This window comes from Xenopus tropicalis, chromosome 2, assembly GCF_000004195.4.
Source record: "Xenopus tropicalis strain Nigerian chromosome 2, UCB_Xtro_10.0, whole genome shotgun sequence".
NCBI classification, from domain to species: domain Eukaryota; kingdom Metazoa; phylum Chordata; class Amphibia; order Anura; family Pipidae; genus Xenopus; species Xenopus tropicalis.
Window position 1 is genome coordinate 14,106,578 of NC_030678.2, and position 11,580 is coordinate 14,118,157.

Consider the following 11,580-nt stretch of genomic DNA (forward strand, 5'->3'; position numbering starts at 1 on the left):
GATTTTTTCTTTTTTTTTTTTTAATGCCATGACCAATGACTTGACTTATGTATTAGCACATGAATTCATTGAACTATTTATATGTGACCTATTTACAGAATTATATGAGCTATCACCTACATTAGACTACAGGTTAGACTACTGGAGATGGCCATTTGCAATTAAATTTATTTGACTTCTGTGAGGTTCTTCCTATGCTGTTCCTGAGACTCACTTATCTGCAAGTACTTTTCTATTTGTACATCTTGGGTAGAACACATTATATAAATACTATGTAGCTGGTTAGGGTGCAGTGTGTGGGGGGGAGGGGGCACAATAAGGTTGCATTGCCTAATCTGACAGTGCTTACCTGTGCCATGGCCTCATAGGTTGCCAACTACACCAGGGCATTCAAAGTGGGTCAAAGTATATTCCTAGGCTTATACTCGAGTCAATAAGTTTTTCCAGTTTTCTTAGGTAAAATTAGGTACCTCGGCTTATACTCGAGTATATACGGTAAGTTGTGTTTAGGTCACGTTTCCCATTAATGATCTCAGGATTAAGTACAAGGGTACTGTTTTACTACGGAGAAAAGGGAACTTTTTAAAATATTGAATTTTGATAAGTGGAGTCTATGGCCTTCCCCTAATTACAAAGATTTCTGGATAATGGATCCAATTTCTCTACTACAATTAGTACATCTCCAAAATATACCCTTTATAGTACATGAAAGAATCTAGATCACAAGTTGCTCCCATAAGAAATGTTTTCTGCCTCCTCTAAGATCCCATCACACCCTACTTAAAATGAAACTTTAACTGACATAAAAAGGCAGTTCAAATTTATTTGCACAAGTTCCATTAATATTTATAAAAGCTCCTTCCAACATGAGCAGCGAGGCATACATGGCAGTGTAGAAAGCTACAAACAACACATTTGATGGGAGAACAAAAGTTGAAAGAAAAACAAAAAAAAAAAGTAATCCTAATAAGTCTGTGCTGACCCCCCCACATACACAGAATCACCTCTAGAGGGCAGTGTTAAGTCGAATACTGCAGATCAAAGCACTGCCTGGAGTGGTAGACCTTTACACAATTATATAAAGCAAATCCACAGGGAATTAAGTTTAACCCAAGCACATGTTTTGCACAGCACGTCTTGCAATTTATCAATTAAATTAAAATAGCATTTAATTAGAAGAGAACACTTAAGATAATGATGTGGCTTTTGGCTACACATTTATATCACTAGTGTGCTCTGGCAGTGAATAGATATGACACAAGGGAATCCTGCAGGCACAAAGATCATATAAAGGCCACAAGGAGAGCCAATCAATAGAGACGGTAAGTGTGACCAAAGCCAAATGGCCTAAGATTTCCATGTGTATCTGTAGTCACTCAGTTCCAGGTGGCGCAGCGAGAGCTTCCCCAGCTGATTCACTTGGCTGAGCTGTTCCACTGTCGAGGGATGAAGGCCACAGTTTTGAAGATCTGCAGAAATCTCCTGCCGAGTAAAAAGGAAAAGTTTAAGAAAATGAGGAATACAATCTTTACTACACCTGAACAAAAAAACAAACCCCACTCCCTCTGATTGGCTCAGACACTCATTGCCTGCATGCTGTTACTACAGTATTACTAAATCTCTAGCGCATTTCACTGGTTGTTATGCCCATTTTTATTAAAAGGGACCCGTCACCCTAAGAAACTTTCAAATCCCTTTCTATCATGTTAGGTAAGCAAAATAAACTTTACTTATACTATATAAATGATTCAGTCTTGGAACTTAGTCACATGGCAGGTGCCATTTTGTGAACAATGTTATTAAGGGAAGCATTGTTTCCCCCCTGAAATCTTAAGCATTTGCCATCTAGGTGATATCTAGGATTGGAAAGTTAAATTGTAATTAAAAACCTGAGCTGTCAATCATATATTGCCTGCCCTGCCTCTATGCCTTCGGCATAGAGGCGGGGCAGGCAATATATGATTGACAGCTTAGAAAAAACACAGACTCCATAGATTGCATTGTAGGTACTATAGACTCACCTTCGCAGCTTGAGGGTGGATGGGAGTATTAAACACAGCGGTTGGATCATGACTATAGAAACCTGCAGAGAAACTTCCCCTCTGCGCAGACTGAAGTAACATGGTCAGAGAGTGCAGGGAATGAGGCATAATAGGGCCGGTTATCTCCAGGCTAAACTGATCCTTATAGCCAGAGCGCACCTGTGTCTTCACATTCACACTTCTGGCCTGGAGAGGAACACAGAACACACACATGGTTACATTTAACAACTACTCCCTACAACAAAGAAAGCGTGTTTATCAAAATAGGCAGAAGTCTTATTTACTGAACTGATGGTGAATATAGATCTATAATACACAAGAGCCAGCCATATCTTGTAAATTATCATTATAAATAGAGCTTAGTGAGGTTATCTGTGCTTAATAATGTAATTTCTATCACATGAGTTTTATAATAAAGTCCCCCTGTTGTAAAATAGGAGAATATTAGAAGTCATGCTTTTATGTGGTTATGGAACTCCCCGGTACATTATTCACTATATTGCCCCTTCAAGTGGTTATTCATCCTAACCCTAGGCCTCTATGGAAGTGTTCTTCCTACCTAGTCCCAGTATAGGATGAATCTCTGCATATCATCATTAGATACCCCATTTGCATTCTAGGACCCTGGACAATCCTAAATATTAGCTGGGGCCCAGAAACAGTGATATTAATTCCCAAAAGTCAGGATAAATACATGAGCAGAAATAGAACCTTTGGAGAGACGAGTCTAATTCACGCTATAAACTATACAGTTTTATTGTATTTCAGCTAAGACAGTAAAGGTAAACCTTTAAAATAAGCTGATGTAAAATTTGAGAGTTGAGATTGTTGCAATTTACATTCATTTTTACTTCTATGGGTAAAAGTACTGTTAATAGGAATGCATTGTTACAACAGCACCACCTGCTGGTCACTTTCAAAACATGAAATAGTCAAGGAGAAATAAAACAGGCTGATCTGATGTTCTTCTGGTTAGGAAAAACATTAGAAACCTCAGATAAGAAAAGTTATGTCTTGCCTAACCAGAAGAACATCAAGTTCAACTGCTTTATGTAGAATGGTCTCTTATCAATTATACATCAACTTATTTTATAGGTTTACTTATCCTTTAAAGCAGTGGTTCTCAACCATCCTAATGCCACAACCCTTTTAATACAGTTGCTCATGTTGTGGTGACCCCCCCAAACCATAAAATTATTATTATTCCTAATACCATCGGAAATATGTGTTTTCTAATGGTCTTAGGTGACCCTCAAATGGGTTGCGACCCACAGGTCGAGAACCGCTGCTTTAAAGGATAAAATGTGCATTTCAGCATGATCTGATTTGGCCGTTCAGATTTGCAGCTCACTGCTGAATTGCACAGGATTCAACTGATCTTAGTGGTAGATAGTCTTTTGACTACATGTAGCTTGTAACAGATCTTCCACGGTAACAAGGTATATCTATTTTGCACAGGCACAACTGTGCGTCCATTTTACCTTAAGTGTTTGCATCGTTGCCCCTCGGAAAGCGACCGGAGACAGCAGAGTTGGAGGAAGCCCGGCCTGGGGACCGGCAGCAGCAACGATGCTCTTACAGTTTATGAGAAAGTTCAGTAAAGTGAAAGTGTTCGTTCCTTTCACCAACACAACAGATTCGGGCTTATGGTCTAGTTTGACTTCATTCTTCTCTTTCCGGCTTGGTTCGTTTAAGTTAAGAAAAACAGAAGGAAGCACCAAAACAGATACAGCTGCTTTAGAAGTTCTTTCAGCAACATCCTTGACCACATCTGCCCTTTACTTAGCGTATATGTACTGCAGGTAACCATTTATAGGACTAACAGCCAGTAAACAAGACTGCTATGGGAACATTGCAGATCACTGCTAGAGAGCTTACAGTCTAGGAGCAATGCCTGGGGTGCTGGGAGATAAAGGTTGCCACTAAAAAACCAACATTACAGCACAGGCTTTCCACTGAATTAGTCACGTAGCCACCCTTTTCCTCATACACTGTGCAGTACTGCTATGTCAACGCTACAAGGAGTTGCATTAATGTCACACACACAATACACTTGTCTTCCAAAAGGATACAGTTTAATAGATATTGAATCTGGCTTTTTAATTTTATCTTCGACTCCCATCTCTTCGAGCCAAGAGAAACTTTCATCTTCATCACTTTCATCAGACACCCTTGACGACAAAAAAAAAAAAAAAATTATGCGTTGTCCCTCCTATTACACAGTAGTTTAATTTTAAACAGAAATTGAAGATGCAGAAAATCTTTGCTTTTATAGAAGATATTGTATGTATTCTGTTAAACCAAGGGGCACATTCCTTTCTACTGTGATTTATCGGAAATCCCTGAGTTTATGGCACAAGTGGGCAACTGTGGCCCGATATAAGTTTGCAGTGATTGTTGTGCAGTCACCTTAGAGCATTGGTGGCCAATACGTCAATTGCGGTCCACCAGTCGATCCTCCGTGGATTTCTGGTGGACCGCGATCAACCCGGGGATGCAGAAGTTTTGCGTGAATTCACGCCGCACTTCCGCAGCCATCAGTCGACCGCGAAGGTAAGAAGTCTGGCCACCCCTGCCTTAGAGAAAAGAAAATGTGGCTATAAAATAATAAGCCATAGGCTGCTCCCACCCCTTATAGGCTGCTCCCGCCTGTGGATAAATGCAGGCCAATAAACATCCCCATGCTTACCTGGAGCCACTGCACTGGGCCATCTGCAGGCACAGTCAATTTCAGTGCCAAAATGCATTTTGCACTGAAATCTACTACATGTACCTGCATCTGGGCGCAGTCACAACTGTAGGCTGAGGTAAGTGTAGGGGCTAATCACCCTGTGTTTACCTGCAGGCTGATAATCTGGCTTGTTGCTACTTTCAACTTATGACCTGCAATTGCTGCCCAAACAAACACTGGTTGTTGGGAAGCAGCAATTGTTGACACTGATATACAATCCACTAGGATCCTCAAGCGTTCCCATAAATGCAACAGCATTCAATATTTGTAAGGTGGCACAGCCCCTAAACCAAGTTCATCCCTAGCTGTACTGTAGTCGTACCAAAGTTTAATCAGCAAAACTTTACAAAAATGGGGGCCCCCTGTAGCACTAGCTTAAATGTCCAGTGATCACTGAATAACTTTCTACATACTCATCTGTTTCTGTGTTGCCGTTTTCTTTCTTAGGGGTTATATCTCCTTGTGAGTTTGCTTCAGAGTTTTTTTGCTTTTTGCTAGGATCTTCTTCTACTAGTGGCTGAGTGAAAGTGATCCCTGAAAGGGGGGAAAACACATAAATATATCATAAAAATACATTCTACATTAAATACATAGAATATACTGTACAAAACAATGGAAAAACTTGGCAAATGGAAAAGTACAACCAAAAGTAATCTTTAATTAATAAATAAGGTACATATTTATAATCTATTTTTATTTACCTTCATTTTTCATGGCTTCCCTTAAACCTCTAGTTGTAGGGGACATGACAGCAGTAATGACATCACTTCCTGCAAGTCCAGCGGCACGGAACAACACAGTAAACTGATACGTACACACATAGAAATAAGGACACAGTTTGGCCTTCAGTAAATTATACAAGGACGTAAAACTCAGAGCCCTGTGGAGGAAATGGACATTGTTACAAATGTAGCCACAAAAACCTTCAGTGCGCAGTTATTTACTATAAAATTAGGACTATATTTAGTAAAACAATACTATAAATGCACTCTCTGCTGATGCCAGGGTGCCACCCACCATTCACTCATTATGACTTGCTGTAGAGATTCATCGTGAGACCAAGGGCTGTTTTTCCCCACCATCTTGCGGTCTATCCCAATGCGAGGGAAAAGCTGCACCCAAGGAAACGACGGATGAACCCAGTGCACAAGACTTTGCTGAAAGGCGCATCGGAGCTCTGTGGATAACTTTGGTTCCTGCAAAATATAAACAGCCATGTGTTTCCTCTGGAAATAGCGTGTGTGTGTGCTGGATACTGGCAAGCCTGGCTCAACGGTTACCTGAATGCTGTGTGGCAGACTGACCGCAGTGGCACGGCAGTGCATCACTAGCCCTTGGGCTTCTTCTTGGGCTTTCAGGTGATCGGCCCAACTAAACGATTGAGAAGACGTGAAGAGTAAGCGGGTCTTTAAACTCCAGTCAGCAGGAAACGTGACCGATCCCTTAGGTGTCTCGCAGGCTGTGGCGGGCTTCTCCGGGGACTGGGGAAACACAGCAATGCATTAACCCTTCCATACTAAATTCCGTTTAACCTGTCAACATATATCTCTGTACATGCCAGGACTGACAATCTGTGGGTTCTGGCAAATGTTAGAGGGGCTGCTGTAAGATGCAGCAGACAGTCACTATTTATTGGGCCTGTTTGGGTTTCTGAGTACCTGAGATGGCAGGGCGTATTTTGAATCTCAGTCGAGGCCTGTCTACACAATATTGATGCATTATTATAACTACATGTTCTTACCCGAGACAAGCAGTAGCTTAGCCATCTGTAAGCATAGAAACTAGGTCTCTTAAATGCATTTTCTGGCCACAGACTCCTCCTGGTCTGATAAGGGTAATGGCACACCCCACAGATAACTATGGGAGCCACTAGCGTTCACGGGTGTACGTACAGGTCAAGCAGGCATTAACCAGCACAATAATCATACAAGTACACCTCCCGGGGCAGGTGATTCCCATAGGAATGAAAAAGGGGCAATTGAGAATGTTTTATCACAGTGACAGGGCTCGGAAAATGCTTGGGCAACAGAACTGAATCGCTCTCTGTGCTATTACCCTAAGAATTCTATGGATCCAATCTGCTCCAAGGTATCTTTCCTAGAAGGAAGTGATAGAAATGCTCACTTTGGTGCATCATAAAGTTAAGGGTTTACAAAAACTGTATAATTAGCCTATTCAGTTATCCTGTATTTGCCCAATCCCTTCATTAAGTTATTTTCACTGGATCTAAACCAAGGCGTTATATGAAATGGACAACTGCAGCAAGATTTGTACTTGTATTTCTGGCACGTGCCTTCAGGTTTAGCCTCTGTACAATACAACTCCAAGAGTTTTGTGTAATGAGAAGGAACAACCACACCGAACACCACAGCTACAGCAAATGCACAGTGACGGTTCTGCACAACTGCCATATGCAACATTTACATATAAATAGTTATTAATATATATGAAAAGGCCATTACTTCTGTCTTCACAAGCGGATCAGCAAGAGGATCTCCCCAAATCACATCTTCAACTGAATTAAACTACAAAGAAAAGAAAAAAAAGTGTATAAATATAATTCACAAAGTGTGAGTGGCAATACAAATGATGCAGAAGGACCAGCCCGGACAACGCGGAGAATTTTAACAGTGGATAAAAGGTTCTTTTTGGAATAAAACATATTGTCTAATATATAATATACAGGCATGTGATCAATTATCTGAAAACCCACTATCCAGAAAGCTACAAATTACAGGTAGACCATCTCCCATAGACTCAATTTTAATCACATAATTAAATTATTTAAAAATGATTCCATTTTCCCTGTAATAATAAAACAGCCCTATTGGGTTTATTTAATGGTTAAATGATTCCCTTTACTCTGTAATAATAAAACAGTACCTGTACTTGATCCCAACTAAGATATAATTACCCCTTATTGGGGGCAGAACAGCCCTATTGGGTTTATTTAATGGTTAAATGATTCCCTTTTCTCTGTAATAATAAAACACTACCTGTACTTGATCCCAACTAAGATATAATTACCCCTTATTGGGGCAGAACAGCCCTATTGGGTTTATTTAATGGTTAAATGATTCCCTTTTCTCTGTAATAATAAAACAGTACCTGTACTTGATCCCAACTAAGATATAATTATCCCTTACAGTCCTATAGAGTCAGTGCATTAGCAAAGAATTGTGTGTACATGTACAATACTGTCGCAGGGGGAGTCATTGGCCCCATTGCACCACACAATGACAGGCGGCGGGGGCAATGACAAGGGAGCTCAGGCTAGGAGTAGGCAGGAGAGGTACCTGCATGGCGCCCCCCATTGGTGGGCCGTAGGCGGGTGCCTTTTCTGCCTACTCCTAGTTCTAGCCCTGACCTCAAGAGTACTTGAAGGGCCTAACTTAATTTTTTAGTCCCTAGGCATAGATAAGGGCACGTCCAGTTACACCCAAACAGTAGCAAATGCCCGGCCATACAGAACAGGGACATGACTGTGTATGGGGTGGGTGTCTGTGGGTGGGTGGGGAGGAGACAGCAGATGCCGGGGAAAATTACACTGAGCTAAGGGGGGTGACATACTATGTACCCAGGTGGGTGTAGGCCCGGATTGACAATCTGTGGGTTCTGGCAAATGCCAGAGGGGCTGCTGTAAGATGCCATAGACACTCACTATTTATTGGGCTGGGGGGGCTGTTTGTGCCTCTGGGTACTGGGAATATCAGGGGGGCTGTAAGGTGCCACAGACAGTCACTATTTATTGGGCTGGGGGGGCTGTTTGTGCCTCTGGGTACTGGGAATGCCAGGGGGGCTGTAAGGTGCCATAGACAGTCACTATTTATTGGGCTGGGGGGGCTGTTTGTGCCTCTGGGTACTGGGAATGCCAGGGGGGCTGTAAGGTGCCACAGACAGTCACTATTTATTGGGCTGGGGGGCTGTTTGTGCCTCTGGGTACTGGGAATGCCAGGGGGGCTGTTTGTGCCTCTGGGTACTGGGAATGCCAGGGGGGCTGTAAGGTGCCATAGACCGTCACTATTTATTGGGCTCGGGGGGCTGTTTGTGCCTCTGGGTACTGGGAATGCCAGGGGGGCTGTAAGGTGCCACAGACTCTCACTATTTATTGGGCTGGGGGGGGCTGTTTGTGCCTCTGGGTACTGGGAATGCCAGGGGGGCTGTAAGGTGCCATAGACAGTCACTATTTATTGGGCTGGGGGGGCTGTTTGTGCCTCTGGGTACTGGGAATGCCAGGGGGGCTGTAAGGTGCCACAGACAGTCACTATTTATTGGGCTGGGGGGCTGTTTGTGCCTCTGGGTACTGGGAATGCCAGGGGGTGCTGTAAGGTGCCATAGACAGTCACTATTTATTGGGCTGGGGGGGCTGTTTGTGCCTCTGGGTACTGGGAATGCCAGGGGGGCTGTAAGGTGCCACAGACTCTCACTATTTATTGGGCTGGGGGGGCTGTTTGTGCCTCTGGGTACTGGGAATGCCAGGGGGGCTGTAAGGTGCCACAGACAGTCACTATTTATTGGGCTGGGGGGGGCTGTACTGGGAGTGCCAGGGCCTATTATAACTCCCAGCCCAGAGCTGGGGGGGGGGGGGAGGGGTAACAGAGCAGGTGCCAGGGGACATTACACTGAGGGAAGGAGAGGGTTAACAAGTACATAAGGTGCCACAGCTCTTACACGAAGGAAACCTATTTACCACAAGCAGGCCCATTTTGGCCCGGGCAGTAACCCATAGCAACCAGCGCACGTACCTGTGGGGGTTGCGGAGAGGGGCTGCCCAGTTCCCAGCAGGAGGGCCGCGCAGCTACAAGGGCCCGGGGTTCGGGGGAAGCACATTCCGGCACAGACTCGGCTCGGCGCTTGACAGGGCTGCACACCGTATTCTCTAGGTTCGCAAACGGATTCCGCCGCTTCACCCCGGCTCCCTTGTTCGGCCCTGGGGAGAAAGGCCGCAGCCCGGGGACTCGCTTGGTGACATCCCCCGGGGAGAACGGAGAAACTCCGGCCTTGGATGCCTCACTCCGGCTCCTCCGCCTGCTTAACCGGAGAATCTCCGAGGGTTTCTTGAAGCTTGGGGAGTATCCGGGCAGCAGTTCCGCCATGTCAGAGGGAAGAGCCGGACTGTGAGGGGAATACGGGCTGCGCTGCCCGGCCGGCTCCTCTTTCACTCATTACAAATCTGGCGCGCTATTTGCTTCGCTACGTCACCTCATTGCCGCTGAGGGAGGGCTGCTGATTGGCAGGAACTATGGGGGGGCGGAGTTACGAACTCAAGGCTGCAGGATTGTGAACGAATGGGAGGGGCAATCCGCTAAAGCCAGAGCAATGAAGGCGGGAAATTAGGTCGTTGATTGCTGTGGATTGGTGGATGACTAGGATGCTGGTGATTGGTGGATGGCTAGGATGCTGGTGATTGGTGGATGGCTGGGATGCTGCTGATTGGTGGATGACTAGGATGCTGGGGATTGGTTGAAGAAATAAGCGGGCTAAGAAAACAAAACACTGAGGTATTGTTTGTGACAGTGTGTAACGCGGTGAGGGGGGAGTATAGCGTGTGTGGTGTGTAATAAAGAGCGGTAGGAGTATCGTAGTCACTTATCACAATAAAGGGGGCTTCATAAAAACACAACATTTCCTAAAGAGTGCACTATTTTATGCATAAGCCTCTTTAAGCTGCATATTTTGCGGTAGGGTAGTGTAACAGACAATGTCCGGCTAGAGTTAGGGATGCCGCCTAGCCGGCTTGGCAGGTAAAAGTGATGCCAATGTTATTAATAGGGAAAATGCTTAAAAATATAGGAAGGCTGGTATTTTTTCCAGAAAAGGCAGCAACCTTAATTAGAGCTTGGGGTACACCTGACTCTAACGCCACAGGATGCCTTCCCTATGTAGAAGAGTATATGAGAATGGTGTTGGACTACACCTCTCCACTGCCAGATGTTATACAATAACAATTGTATTTGTCCAAGACAAATTACCCCAGCGAAAGGTACCCAAAGACTCAATGGTACAGGCTGAAGTTAGGTACCAATGTATCAGAGCCGAGCATTGCAGTGTGCACTACTGTGGAGATCAGAAAAGTTCTTTCCACTTCAAATGCGCTGGATCCCAAACTGCAGACAGACCTGGATCAGGGATTGAACCCAGCCGGATTCCCTTGTCAGTACTGCGGCCCCTTCGCTAAGGCACCAGAATATTTAGGACAGTGATCCACAGCCAGGGGTTCGTGAGCAACATGTTGGCTCACAAGTAAAACGAGGTTGGGGATCCCTACTTTATAACTTCTCCCCGCTACCTCTCCTGGTTGGAGCACAAAAGCTGCTCTTAAAGGAACAGTAACACCAAAAAATGAAAGTGTATAAAAGTAACTAAAATATAATGTGCTGCTGCCCTGCACTGGTAAAAGTTGTATGTTTACTTCAGAAAGTCTACTATAATTTATATAAATAAGCTGCTATGTAGCCACGGAGGCAGTCGTTCAAACGAGAAAAGGCACAGGCACATAGCAGATAACAGATAAAACACTATTGTATTCTACAGAACTTATCTGTTATCTGCTATGTAACCTGTGCCTTTTCTCCATTTTTCAAGTTTGAATGGCTGCCCCCGGGGCTACACAGCAGCTTATTATATAAATTATAGTAGTGTTACTGTAGCAAACACACCAGTTTTACCAGTGCAGGGCAACAGTGCATTATATTTTTATTACTTTAAAGCTTGTTCATTTTTTGGTGTTACTGTTACTGTTCCTTAAATAGCTAATGCTCAACTCATTTATGTTCCTAGAAGGTGCTCTTATAAGGTCTAACCTGT

The 11,580-nt window shown here is 44.0% G+C and overlaps 1 protein-coding gene across 1 annotated transcript; it reads right to left on the bottom strand.

Annotated features, from left to right (window-relative positions):
* Nucleotides 1–798: 798 nt before the first annotated feature.
* Nucleotides 799–9,925, bottom strand: donson (downstream neighbor of SON). Its single transcript, NM_204053.1, is given in 10 exon segments — nucleotides 799–1,482; nucleotides 2,022–2,228; nucleotides 3,524–3,722; nucleotides 4,115–4,213; nucleotides 5,187–5,307; nucleotides 5,475–5,653; nucleotides 5,791–5,969; nucleotides 6,054–6,254; nucleotides 7,236–7,298; nucleotides 9,519–9,925. Coding segments are annotated over 10 exon segments (1,734 nt in total). The 5' UTR covers nucleotides 9,870–9,925; the 3' UTR covers nucleotides 799–1,347.
* Between the last annotated feature and the right edge of the window lie 1,655 nt (nucleotides 9,926–11,580).